Source organism: Molothrus aeneus, chromosome 1 (assembly GCF_037042795.1).
Source record: "Molothrus aeneus isolate 106 chromosome 1, BPBGC_Maene_1.0, whole genome shotgun sequence".
Classification (NCBI taxonomy): domain Eukaryota; kingdom Metazoa; phylum Chordata; class Aves; order Passeriformes; family Icteridae; genus Molothrus; species Molothrus aeneus.
In genome coordinates, this window is record NC_089646.1 from 135,602,961 (window position 1) to 135,617,792 (window position 14,832).

At 34.7% G+C, this 14,832-nt stretch overlaps 1 protein-coding gene across 2 annotated transcripts in view; it reads right to left on the reverse strand.

The window, feature by feature from the left end:
* Positions 1 to 2,377: 2,377 nt before the first annotated feature.
* The window catches only part of WWP1 (WW domain containing E3 ubiquitin protein ligase 1), a 58,542-nt gene continuing 46,087 nt past the window's right edge, over positions 2,378 to 14,832 (reverse strand). For both annotated transcript variants that reach the window (XM_066565636.1, XM_066565627.1), the window contains exons 16-24: positions 14,551 to 14,639; positions 11,734 to 11,893; positions 8,895 to 9,028; positions 8,658 to 8,798; positions 7,630 to 7,750; positions 6,370 to 6,474; positions 4,894 to 4,990; positions 4,522 to 4,594; positions 2,378 to 3,302 (exon numbers count right to left, since the gene is read on the reverse strand). In XM_066565636.1, the coding sequence (XP_066421733.1) occupies positions 3,203 to 3,302; positions 4,522 to 4,594; positions 4,894 to 4,990; positions 6,370 to 6,474; positions 7,630 to 7,750; positions 8,658 to 8,798; positions 8,895 to 9,028; positions 11,734 to 11,893; positions 14,551 to 14,639 (1,020 nt within the window). In that variant the 3' untranslated portion in view covers positions 2,378 to 3,202. The remainder of the gene's footprint in view (positions 3,303 to 4,521; positions 4,595 to 4,893; positions 4,991 to 6,369; positions 6,475 to 7,629; positions 7,751 to 8,657; positions 8,799 to 8,894; positions 9,029 to 11,733; positions 11,894 to 14,550; positions 14,640 to 14,832) is intronic.

Consider the following 14,832-nt stretch of genomic DNA (forward strand, 5'->3'; position numbering starts at 1 on the left):
CTGTAACAACAGGAGAAATACATACTCCCAGTACATTAGAAAGTAACTACTGTGGAACAAGATGGGCTTCTGTTTGTAGACATAAAACTTTCTTCTTGGTCCTTCTACTGTGTTGGCAGGAATTTTCACCAGAAATACAAAGTCATCTAAATTAGGTGTCCAGCCAAACAATATATTCCAATTACCCAAGAGAAAAAGTGGACCAAAGAATGAAGGAATACCAAAGATGTGGTATTCTCAATAGAACAGCCTAAAAAAAAACTTACTAGAAAATACCTAGTATTTGCTTTACTAGGAAAGGGTATTGTAATTCTAGGAGTAAGATGAAGAACAGCATAAATTGCTTAGACTAACAAACCAAGCTAAGTCAGTAGTAAAATTTCATGATTGAGAGAGAATCTGGGGCTTGAATTGAAGCCTGGTGCCACAAAACTACAGTTAAAACTGGGTTTTCCCAACTACCATAAAGGAACTATTTTTTTTCTGTTAGTAGAGCATAATAATGAAGTCATCTGTGTTACAGTGTCTCAGGGTGGGTGATAGAGTGTTTGAGAGAGAATTTTCTGCATTCATATTCTAAAAAAACATCTGCATAGTTGCTTCCAGTAGCTTTGTGGCAGAGGCATCTTTATTTAGGTGCCTTTTCTACTGCTGCACAAAGGAAGAATATCCAAAGTAATAGCTGTGAAGTGTGTAGTGAAAAGCAGCTCAGTTGCAGGAAGAAAGGAAACAACAAAACCCATAAACTACACAACAGCTCCTTCAAGTTATATTACTTCCCTGGTCTGATCTCCAACCATTGCTGCCTTCCCTCTTTTTGCTATCTTACTCACTCTCCCCAAGTATAGGTGAAATATGGGGAATTCAAGTGGGAAAAGAAAAAATTACAACACAGTCCGTCTGAAATTCCCAGAAAATGCAAGTACGGTACACAAGTACACACATGCACACAGGTATATATATTGCTTTCTTTTCCTCCAGAGTCATTCTTTCAGTCAGGCCCTTGACACAGGTCATACACAGGAACAGAAAGCTACTGGATTTGGTTTTTTCATGCTTACTAATCCTTACCCCCACAAAAAACTACTGAAGGTATGAGACAGCTGAAGTTACCAAAACAATAAAACAACTACATTCTTGTGGTGTGCTGTCTTTTTTTATTTCGTTCAGTTACTCACAGATTCACAAAATTCAGCAGTTGGTAGTGGGTCACCACGTCATTCATTAGTGCAAATTCATTAACTGTGACATTTAGCCCTCCTTGTCTTTTAGGCAAGTGACACACACACTCCTGGTGCCTGGCCTTTGACCTTCTTGGTTTGTTTTCTTAAACTTCCTCCATTCTAACCAGCGTAAGTGATAATTTACGTGGATTTGCACTTCAAATGAATTTAGTGCTATATAAAAATGGTTTTGCAAAAGATATTTGGTGGTGTATGAAAAACCCTCAAAGTGGTGGAAATTTCTGAAGCTCTTACAGAAAAGTTAATGTAAGACAGCAGTCTCTTTGGGCCTGCTGCACCACTGCTGTGACCAGAGCTCTGTACAGCTACAGCTCCAGGGTAAGCTGTGCATATTGAATACAAAGCCTTGAGACAATCCAATATGTAGAAAAATAAACTTTTGGCAGAATTCAGCTGCTGCATTGGAAAGATACATGAACAGATATAGCTGTTATTTTCTGCATGTACACTTTTAACAGTGCAATATGATATGTTAACACAAGTGTGTTGAATCATATTCTAAAATCATGTGTGTACAAAATTCTGTGTAATTTAAATGTAATGGAATTTACAGGTAATATTTAAAGCATATTACAAGTGGTGATTTAAAACACATTTTTACTCTATAATAAGGAAGCACAGTTTGCTAAAAGTAGCATTTAATATAATTCACATGAATAAGGTGTTAAATTTTAGTATTTTTTTAAACATGTCTTTGCAGTTCAGCAAATATATGCCAATAAAATGCCAATAAAACTAATTTTAAAATGTTTTTATATTATTGTGCACTTATGACAAACCTGATCTACATAAAAGGATGACAGGTTTTAGATGTACTTTATTCAAATACATCTAAATTTCCCTTAAGAATTTTAGAGAAATGAGAGATTTAATACTAAATAATATTTTTATCTGTGCAAAGCTTAAGTAACTTTCATTTTATTTGAGTTTACTAAATCCAGTATCTGAAACTGAACAAGAACACGGAAAGCAGCAAAATTCACATTTCCTTTTGTATACCCTTATAGCTCAGTTTACATTAACATAACTCTACAAATTTATAAAAAGGACATCACAGATTGAAAAGGAAACCAAACAAAACCAAATTAAAAAAAAAAAAAGCCTGCAAGACACCAGACCAAGAAGAGAATGGGTAGTATTTTCTCTTTTATTATTTTTTCTCTGAAGATTACCTAACATCCTCATGGTAATAACCCAAGGTACTATGTAAACAAATTTCAATGCTGCTCAAATGAATTAAAATACTCTGTTCAGCTCCTGCAGTAAGTCAGAACAGTGGCACCAATTCCTTTCAACATTACATCACATTCATCTCATTGTACATGACTCTTGTGCAAGTAGTAAAGGCTTTATTCATGACCTTGGCTACATCAGTAGAGAGGGATATATCAGCTATTTATGTATTAAAAAAAATTTAACTGACAGAAGAACAGATTCTGTCGTCTCAAATACCAGCAGCATCTTTCTACATATTTAGGATACATTTGGCCTAAGCCTTTAACACCTTTTAGAACAGCCATGCAGTAAAACAAACTTGGAGATGTTTCTTTAGAGAACACTGAGCAGTTTAAACATTTTTCTGAATGATAAAGCCAAGATAAAGCAAATCCAGGCCCTTTTAAATGGCTGCAACTTTTCATACACTTAAAAGCTCTATAAAACTAGAGCCCATTAGTATATATATTTATATTTTTATATATATATTTTTTAAATAAGTCTCTTGTCTGCTTTCAAAATTTATGGAGGGGTATTTCTGGTCTTTTGAAAGGGCAATAAATAAAAGTAGAAAAGGCTGAACTGTTTTGCATATATTTGTGGAAGAACAGAGAACAATTAAACTTTTAGAGTTCCAGAAAGATCACTGTACAGAACAGAAAGCTTATATACAATAAGGTGTGCAATTTTCGTTGGCTGGGCCTTTTATTATTCAAGATATCCTTTTTGACTAGAAGTCACTTTTACTCTTGTCCAAATCCCTCTGTTTCTTCAATGGCAAAGAGCAACTTCTCTTTTAGTTGTTCATAGCTTTTATATGGTGGCAAATCCAAACGATTAAAACTGAGCAGGAAAAAAACAGAATTTTGTTAAGTTTACTTAAATCCCATGCAGAACTCTACAGAACTCAATTGTTATAGTAGAAGTTATAAATGTTCTGATCTAACAATTAGAAAAAAATAAATAACAATCAGCACAAATTCACTGCCTTGGCATTTCTACAAGAAAGAAAAACAGTCGAAGTTTCAGAGCAATATTTTAAGAAACAAAAGACTATTACCAGATGAAAAACCAGAATGGTGAAAGACTGTCCAAGATACAGGGAACTATAATACTTTGAAAAAATACAATATAAAAACATGATACGTACAATAATAATTGATTATAATAGTAATACATAGAAAAGGAAATTTTCAGCATGAAGTTTAATCCTAGTTTGATGCATCTCCAAATTTCAACAACATCATGAAAAAGCTGAACTTTTCTCCTTCCTACACATGCTTGGATATAGGTGGGTGTTTTTTCCCTGTAAACTTTCCCTAAAAGACTTCTGCCAAAACATTTAATTCCATGTCTTCCTCAAAATTATCCTAAACAAGGTATGTTTAACTCTTGCAAACATCACTCAAAACAAAATCCAGTGGAGAAAATGTAAAATGAAGGATACCCTTAAGTAGTTTAAAAATATGATGAATATTATTGTCACAGGTTGCCAAAGGAAGCTGTGTCCATTTTGCACAGTCTATATAAAAAACTGATCTGTGTACCTGATGCACCAGTTCAGTATGCACAGGAATGCCAAGCCAATAATGGCCCATCTGAAGCCTGGTGGGAAAAAGTATCAGCATTCTTGGCTAAGCATCCATCTTTTGAAGGTTTGCTGTCATTTCTTTCATGCTACTTCTTCTTGTGACTATACATTTTATCTTCTATAATGTTACTTCATAATAACTCTACCTAACAACTCTGTGCCTACTATGAACATGACTTGTTCAGTTATTTAATATTCTCTAAAAGAATTAGGAAAGCACCTTTCAGTCCTACACAAGGATATTCTCATATTTTTGATAGATCTGACACTGACAAACTGTTGAGCACAGTTGCAAAATTTTAGAAGAGGGCAACTAGGAAAGTTTTCAATACTGGCATGTCAGGGCAATCAAATGAAGCTGAAGATGGAGACAGAGAATTGATCCAAATTAGATTTCATTTGATTTGGCCAATGCAAGCCTGGAAGAGATAAACTAGTAAAGGTACAGAATGTTATCACATAACAACTCACCAAGTGTGACTTCTTGGTAACCAGGTTTCCTTACCAACTTTTTCAATGCAGAATTTCTGAGGACCATTACTTCCTAGAAAATAAGATTTTGAAAAGTGTAATCTGTTCCTTTTAAGTACCATACATAATACATACGTGAATACTACAGAACTCAGACACAGCAGAGTTCATTAATTACATGAACATGCTTCTCACAGAAACAAGCTAATTTCCAAATAGTTTATAAACATTTTCATGGGATTTATGATATAAACGCCCTTCTAGATGCAAGGTGATGAACATGAATTTCCTCCTATCTGTACACTTGCAGCATGATTCATTTCCAAATGAAACAGTGACAATATAAAACAGTTCTGGTCACCTTTTACTTACCCATAAGTTCAGCAAATCCACCCAGTGGTAATCTGCAAGTGCCAGTGACAAACTGCAGAAGTCGCATGCGAACCTCGTTGTCTGTTTCTTTTACAAACTAGGCATAGAAATTCAAATTATTTAATAAAAAGCTTTAACACAGCTGGACAAAACCAAGAACCTCATGAGATGGTTGAAAAAGTAGAATTCCATTTAAAAAACCACCACCTTGTTTAGCACCAGTTTGCATTTCTTAACTTTAGCAAAATGGGGTGGAGAGAAAAGAACAGTGATTTCAGATTAAATGCACTGTCAGCCACTACAACGTGAAGGCTGGGAGCAGCAAATAAGAAGAATCCTTACCTATTATATTCTACACTAAAATATAAATCATGTCAATGCTTTGTATAAAGACTACTGCCATTGTTATTAAACACAGCACTAGTCCACTAGCCACAGACTTTGGGTATTTCAAGACTAAGAAAAACTTGCATATAAATGTTGGTACTTAAACTTCTGGTTTAGATTCTTTCAGTACCAAGCATCTTAAAAAGATTTATCATCAGATCTTATAATATAAATAAGATAGGAAATAACTGATTTGCACCACTTTCCCAGAGAAACTTAGTCAAAAGCATCTCTAAAATGGTGATTTTTCAAAAGATAGGAAGACCCTAGGTCTGCCTTCTCTTTAGGAAAATTTGTAGAATAATGCCAGAATAGTATTTGAGGGTTTTTCTTAGCCAACTCCATTAAAATGTGAGTGAAGATTAGTCAGTGCTAGACTGACTACAACAGTTAATATGACAAATAATCATAAGTACTAAGTGAAATTTTTAGATCACTGAAACAGAATGGTTTAGGTTGAAAGGGACCTTAAAGATCATCTAGTTTCAACCCCTCTGCCACAGCAGGCCTACTTTCCCCTAGACCAGGTTGCTCAGAGCTCCATGCAGCCTGGCCTTGAACACTTGGAGGGATGGGGCATCCATAGCTTTTCTGGACAATCTATTTCAGTGCCTCACCACTCCCACAGCAAAGAACTTGCTCCTAATATCTAACCTAAAGCTACTATATCTTTGAATCCACTTCCCCTTGTCCTGTCACTACATGCTCTAGTAAAAAGTCACTCTCCTCCTTTCTTCTAGGCTCCCTTCAGGTACTGGAAAGTGAAGATGTTCAGGTGTACTACATGTAAGAATATTAGAAGGTAGATCACTAAGAATAAAATAAACCTCACTGAATAATCAGTAAGGACAAGGTACAGAAGAAAATATTCATAAGCCAGCATCCAAATGTAATGTGTGAATCTGTCTACCATTTCTCACCCTAAAGTATCCTCCCTAAAGACCAGTAATCCTCCTTTCCTTCTCTGAAAAGACAAAAGAAAGGAAGCTGTAAGAATCTTCATTTGGACAGCCCTCCACTACATATACCATTTGTGTTACAGATCAAAACAAAACCTACAGAAGTTAGAAATGTAACTGATTAACAAACCTGCCAGAACCATATGATCTGCTTGCTATTCCTTGTGTAATGACGATAAACAGTGTTCCTCTGCCAGTCTGCTAAATCTACTTCTTGCATACCACAGAGCATAACCTAGAAAAGAGAACAATTTCTTTATATTAAACACAAAAATTAAAAGTATTTTCTGTTTTGTATGAGACATGGTAACAAAAATCAAAGTCTCTGCCCTGAAAAAAGGACTGGTATTTTTTTTCACTTTATTGCACAATTAGATTTTCCTTTATCCTAAGTTTACAGTTATCCAAAATTGTGTATGTATATAAGTGGTCTGAAAGACTGAATACTAGAGACATGGTATCTTCCAACTAATAGCTCAGTAATAAAAGCTACTACCTTTTTCATAAGAGAAATTTTTATATTAAGGAGTATATTAGCCTTTCCATTAAATCTTCACCTCATATTCCAAAATGATGATGATTAAATTGCTGCTACTACTAATAAAGATAAAACATACTGAAAAGTATAAGTCTGAAAATTATTCATTACAAGAAGCAATGAAAGCTGAAAGTTCTAAAGGCAAAGTTTTCAACACTGAATAAGACTGAGCAAAGTCTTTTTTTTAGAAAAAAATCCTCCCTACTTAACTTAGGAAGGTTTCAGAAAACTGCTCAATAATACAAGGAAAGTTGTCAAGTCACACAGAAATAATGAGCACAGCACTACAGAGCCTTTTGTCCCTACTCCAGATGACAAACCCCAAGAGTAAACACAGGCCAGGCTGATTATTAAGTAAACATGGAGCATGCAAGCAATCCCTGTTATCAGCCTTTGGGTTGTGTACTGAGGATCTGCAAAGTTCCATTTCATGCCTTGTTGGTTCCTCCAAGCTTTAAATATAAGAACCCTAGAACCTGTCTTAGACATTGTATTTGATCCTAAGCAATCACTATGAACTACAGTCAACTTCTGTGTCATCTGTTGCAGAGTAATTCTACCCATCTACCACAGAGGGAAAAGTCTGTGACTCACAGATCCATCAGTGATCTCATATACTTTCACAAAAACTTTCAAAAATACATTTTAATGCTGAACACAAGAACACTGATTCAAGAACATTGATTCAATTTTTATCTTGATTTAATCCCACTGCTCTTAATAAATTCTCCATGTTCCAGAAGCTATCAAATGCAGCATAAACAGACGAGAGATTCAACCTGACCTATCCATTTAATCTCTCCATACATATTACCTTAGCAAATGCTAAAAATGCTGAATAAAAACCCTCACCTCCAGTTCCTTTTCATCAAAATAATGTAGCCATTGTAGAGGAACTACTTCATTAAAACCATCAAGGAAAGCTTTGGTTTGTTCTCTAACTCCCCGAGAAAATCGCCACTCTGCCATTAGCCTGGGATAGAACAAAACCAAACATAAATTAAACATCATTTAGCATTCAACATGAAGAAGTTCAAACACATAGGATTGTCTATGTGTTCCCATCAGGTAAGAATCCCTCGTTTCACTTCTTACACTGTTCAATGCCATTAACTATAAGTAACCTACTACACTATATTATCACAAATCTTCACATTTAGATAAGAGTAAAGTAGCAAGAGGTAACTTAGATTACCATTCCAGTTAAAAATAAATATTATTATTATATTATAGAAACTATTTCTCTGAGAAACTGAAGACTGCTAATGTAAGTGGAAACTTTATGTGCAGCACTGGACATACACTGTATCACAGAAAAGGGTCTGTGTACATCTGCTTTTGAGATCACTGAATAGATCAGAAACAGAGGTTAAAAAAAAGGGCAGTGATAAAATTAGGCAATAAGCAAAAAAGAGTAGTAAAAAGAGTTTAAAAAACAGTTGAAATCACAGCATGTTACACACTATTCTGATTTTCAGTTTCCACATTTGTAGCAAAGTTCTAAACAATTTTAGGATCTTCTGTCAAACAGACATCTTCCCTCTACCTGGATTTGTTACCTGAAGTTACTGAAAACACACTTGCTCATTTCAGTTTCAGCTGTTCTCACTGTACATATAAGAGCATTTCAGGTCATCTCTCCACATGGTCTCCTTTTGTACCAAGCAGTTGTGTATCAAGATAGCAACATGTACCAAGGTACTATTTCAATAACAGTCACAAGAATTACATAGTAACATGGGAAGAAAAAGTAAAACAAAACAAAACAAAACCACCAGAAACCAACGTGTCAAAAAAGACTAGAGCAACAGGAGAAACATGGAACATTTTTTCAGCATCTACACCTTCCTACTCAATATATTCTTCTTTGTTCTCCTTACCCAATATATTCTTCTTTGTTCTCCTCAGTTACCAAGATATTTGAGCCTCCTGATTTCAGCTCATGTGAGGTTACTTTCCCTAAGAGCTCCATATCCACACAGAAGTACATTTCCAAGTTACACTCCTCAATGTTATTATCCCTGGATGAAAAGAAAAAAATATTGCAATGAATTCTATATAAACAAAAACAAATCCATAAAATATCAAACACACACACAAGAAAATAAACTACAAACCTTATCCAAATTAGGGAGTTGTAAAATTCAGTATCAATAGATTCCAGGTCTTTAATAGTAAGCTTTTTGCTCAGCATTCGTTTGTAGAAAGGCAGAGAAAAACCAGTGTCAATAAATTTCCCATGAAACAATGCCTGTTGAACAGAAAAATACGTTTCGTTTTTATTGAACTACTGAATTATCAAAGTGTTTCTGGACTTGAAGTCTTTTTTTTTCTTTCTCCTTCAAATAATGAAAAGCACCAAATAGCAGTAGCAGCTTTATAAAGCCATATTTATAAGGAACAAAACATTAAATTAAATGGGAAGCAAAAAAATTGGACAAAATTTATCCAAGCATATGTTATTTATATATATTACAATTTAGTATTTATTTATATATATTACAATTTTATATATATTACATATATATTATAATTTAGAAATTCTTTGATTAAAAATAAAACTTCTCATAAAAGGACTTCATCCCTTCTTCCCTTAGTTATGTGAATAGGCATAATTGCCAAGTGTTACTTTATCCTACTTGATCAGAATATTTGATCTTACTTGAGTATTACTGCCATTTTTTACTACATACATACATCCAGCAACATCATCATTTACAGAATGCTACTGCAGCTTGTAAGAAAGAGCTTTGGGAACCACATTTTTTTGTAGGTGAGTAACAGAACTGAGGAATTAGGTTCTCCACAAAACTGAAAAAAAAAAAAAAACCCAAACCCAAAACATGGTCACACTTGTCTCACCACACATGCACTTAGGGTGTAAGCTGAGTAATAATAGTACTGAAGCACAGCATTACACACACACACACATACAGTGTTGTCTCTAAGAGCTCACAGAGCACAACCATAACCATGAAAACCCTTTCTTCCTCTTAGCTTTATCAAGTATACTTTCTCCACTTAAATAGCTCTTTTAAAAAAAACATCCTAAACATAGGCCATGTATGGCATTCATTGCTTCTCTTTCCTCTCAGCTGAAATTCTGAGAGCAGAAGAGCCAATTAACAGCCCATTTCCTCTAGGCTCCATCTTTTTTCCCCACCTAATTTCCCCCTTTTAGGCTTAGCCTATCATGCATTTTCTTCTGCTTAAGGAGACCTTAAAGAAGTTCTCTTAAAGGCCTGTATTTATTTGTTTGTTTGTACATCTATTTACTTTGAAACTAGTTTATTCTTCTCATGGGAGGCTGACCTGGTAGAAATTCCACGTCAAGTGCAGCACCTGGGCATATGATTTTCTGCTTTTGCAAAATTAAGCTCTTAAAATCAGGTTATTTGATGTGTATGATAATCTTACAGCAAAATATAAAAGTTGCCACAGCCAACTTCATTTAACAGGTTTTTATTATGAAGCAAGATGTGTACTCTTTATGTTTAATCCTGTTTCAGTTGAAAACAACTGTGGCTACTTCAGTACTTAAAACTAAAAATCTCACGACTATTTTAGAACTGCGAGAAGTACAGAAACTGCCATTTCATTTCCCAGTTGCATTATTACCTGAGCTATCTTAAGCCACTAGAGGGTATCCCAGGAAGCACTGCAGAAAGTTCCATCCAGTATAAACCATGAACACTCAAACCTTGCAACAAACCAAATCAGGCAGCATTACATGGGTCTCTCTCTTGGCCCACTTAGAGAATTTAAAATATAAACACATAAATACTTCAGGAAATAAAAGTTTGTCTTTTAATTACATTAATTACTTTAATTAAGTTCTCTACTATGATCTGTACTGTTATGAAATAGCTTTCCTAAAGTTAACATTTCTTACAGACAAGATCAAAAATCACCAGCAAAGAAACACTGGCTCTAGCACCTAACTGGCTTTATCACACCTTCCTGGTAAGCAGTCCTCTAACTTGCTGAGGACTCTAAAATAAAGAAAAAATGTGGCAGCCTATTGAAAGTGTAAACCCAATGAGCTAAATTTTCATGACAGCACAACAATTGTGAACTCAGCCATAAAACAATTGAAATGAGAGATGTTGTCATAGCTGAATATAATTCTTAAGAAGCATCTGTAAGAAAAGCAGAACTAAGAAACCACCCAAACCTAATTTATTTTAAGTCTGAAAGTATTTTTTCATTTATGTTACGCTTGGCTTGTGTTAATTCTAATTTTGTACAAAAAACCTGAACAACATGAGGCGATATGAAAATGCTTTCTACTCTTTTTGGTTTCACTATTCACCAGGTTGAGGGATGTTGCTGAAGACTACCTGTAGACGTAATGATTATGTGGAAAGATGACTGTATACTACATGGAGGGAAAGAAATGTGACAGAACAGGAGTCACTATAGAAGACTGACTTAGTGATACCAAAGAAATGATACAACATGCCTGATCAGCTTGTGGTTTAAAAGAAATTGGATGGCAGAGAATCAGCTCCCTGACAGCTTCTGCTCTCCTCAGTGTCTGACTTTTATTTACATTTAAATTAAGGCCCAGTGTACTCTGCAAAACATTCTAACTCATTTTTTCAAATATCCTCAGGTATACCAGGTCCAACTGAGGAGCCTTTTTCACAAAATATTTAGTCACATTTTTCAGAGCATCAGTATTCAGACACTCAGACAACAGTTTGCATGAAGTACACACATCCAATTGATGAAAATAAAATATTATACCGAACGTCATATTAACTTTGATAACTCTCCCAGGAAACATGAGTGTGCAAGACGCTTAACTCTCAGGGAATTGGCTCAATAAACTTATATGCCTTAATCTTCCATTTCTATGAGATTAATATAACCTTTAATAACTGTACAAACAAATACTGTTCAGGAGTAAATGTATAGCTACAGCAAATATAAAACCTTAAAAATCTAACCTACCATGGCAATAAAGCGCCCAATGAAACAGAAATATGAAAGATGGTCAGGATTGATTGTTGATGCTGGATTTATCTGCAGGCAATAGTTGCTCTTGCCAGCATATTCAAATAGGCAGTACATAGGGTTCAGTACTTCATGGGAAAGCAAGAAAAACCATTCTCTAAGGAAAAAAAAACATGTATACACATAAAAACCATCAAATACAGATGTTTATCACCATTCCCCTTAGGTAACCAGCAAAATGGTCAAAATATATGCAAACTTTGAAAAATAATATAAACAGTGTTTACATACTGAGTATTAGAATCACAGAATAATATATGGTATTATATATTTCTTAAATATAGAAAATTAATTATTAGACCCAATAATGTTAGAAAATCATGGTTTCCAAAGTTTAGAAATTATTAGAAGTTAAGATTTTCATCTTGAACACACCCTCACAGCACAGGTTTTAGCTGCCTATCAGTAACATTTTTTTCTTACACAGTCCTTGCTTCAACCAGTACACAGCATTTACCTGGTCATGCCTACTTTACTGTCTACAACTCACATCTTTACTCAAAAAAATCACAGATTATTCCACGCTTATTATAAACAACTTAGATAAAACAAAATAAAACAAAGCAATTGAAACCTCAGCACACCTTATTTGCTTTTCCAGTCTGACAGCAAAAACACATGCTGAGTTACTGTTGTTTAACAAATTACCATGCATTGGTTAAGCCTACATGACATGAAAGTGTAAAAGTATCTTTTTGCTGAGGTTAAATGAATACATGTTTTTCACCAGTTTAATTTTTTTCAACTCAGCTGATCTGAAATAATACCAGAATTTGGTATTCAGTGTTCAGATAGGTGATTTTGATAGTATTTCTTGCTTTCTAATATTTGCATATAGTATTTGCAGAGACCTCAGAACAGTCATACATACTCAGGGACTTTTTTATCAGGCCATAAATGTTTGGTAGTAAACAACCAGGCCTAGAGATAGCCCGTAAAACAGCTGAAAGTCTGTTCTATAATAACTGTAGGGACTGAATTCCATTCTGACTGCCTTTCAGCTGTCATAGTTAAAAGGCATCTCTTCTATCCTTGTATTTATTCAAGATCAAGGAATAGAAATGAGGTTTGCTGGCATGTTTCTCCTAACAGTGCCATGAAACTCAAGTCATGGATCATGGGTCACTATGATACACTTCCAACCCAAAGGCCAAGTAGAAAGAGTAAACAGAGAAAGGCAGCCAGGATCCAATAACCCTACCAGGGTTCCGTGTATCTTCCAGCAAGCACGAGAATGTTGTACAGCATTCTAGGCAAGTTTCATACTGAGACAATTACATTAACTACACAGAGGCATCAAATTTAATAGGCATTTAAATTAGAACAAGTCAGATAACAAGGGAGGAATAAACTAAATCAGCCATTAACAAGAAGTTGCAGAAGCAAGGAATTTTTCATATCAACAGCTAAAAACTTGCCACAGGACATAATGTCAGATTGGTCCTGCTACATGCAAGGTAAAAATCTGACAGGAACACTGAGTTTAGTCTGCTGAGAGACAGATGATCTATATTTGTATTAATGCTGTATTTCATTAGTCAGTACATGAACATTTATTAAGTGTCACTTAAGAACTCTCAGCTCAATTTACAATGAGATCCTGGCTGGTTCTCAATTTCACATTAAAAATCTTGGGCAAGACTTAAATAACTATGAAACTACACTGGTTATATATTTTTTATTTATTCATTCTCTACTTTATTTGATTAACACACTTCAGTTGAATTATTCTAACATCTTTTCTATGAAAAGATCTATGAACTGTTCCAGTTCCCACCCTAAACCTATGACCCTCACAATAGGGACGCCAACAAAACAAAACCCATGCAAAGCAAAAATTGAATTCCTTCCTGAAATCACTCCCCCAAATTCTATGTGATACTGTAATGAGAAGCAAAACACCACATACCCAAAAGAAGCTCAACCTTCAGAGGCAACCTTCCTTGCATATAAATACTATACATTTTCACTGAATTCAATTTCAATGCAGGAAGCTACATAAAACCAGAACAAAACCAAACCAGAATATCTTTACATATTAAAAAAAAAAAAACAAACCCAGAACAACCTAACAAGAAAAATTCTATCACCTATGACCTTTTCCTGTTCTCTGGATATACAGTAGTACTGAAATTTTTTACCAAGCAATAACATTTCACTGAAGTAACTAGCAGCAGTAGTCAGTGGCTGTATTCTCAGTGATCAAGAAATGAAATCTTGTCTATGGTTTTCCTGTTATCAGATTTTTCCCCTCTGAGTTCCACTTCAGATTCTAGAAAAACCCATAGTCCAGCTGTTTCACATTCCAGTGGAGCCAACATTGTCTGTCAGTTGTTCCTTCATGCCTGGACTACTCTCCTTTTGTTTATTTCCTTTCTGTTCTTATCAGCCCCAATCTGGTGTTTGCTTGCCATTTTTCCAAATAAGCAGAACACTTTATTTTCCCACAGTTCCCACTTCTAGGAAAATTAAACTTTCTGATAGAAAGTTTTTGAAATAACTCAGATAAAGCAATTAATTTCATTCCAATTTAAACATCACTCTTTGTCAAAGAATTGAAAAACTGAGACCATAGTTTTACCAATGTGAAGTTATAACCTGTGACAATAGCCAGTGCTGCCAGTTCCACCTCCTTAATACATTTAGGGGGACTAAAAAGGTACCGAGGGTCAGACTGCAAGAGAAATCAAGGCTAGAGTGCAATTAAAAAAATAAAAACTAAGAAATTTGGGAAATTAAGAAAATTTCTTTTACCTTGCCAAGCCACCGTAATCCAATCCTTCTTCTCCTCTAAATATAACATATAATCTTCTCCTCAAATCATAGGGCTTTAATGCCATAATCTATTAAAAAATAAATCAATGTTATAAATTATGCATTGTTACCACACCACTCATTCAGATTTAATTTATGTTGATACAGAAATTGTATATACATCAAATGTTACACAAATTTGAAAAGCAAGTAGACCATCTCATGGAACAAGCAATCAATGAACTACACACAAAAATACCAATTTGGACTTAAAATCCCTTA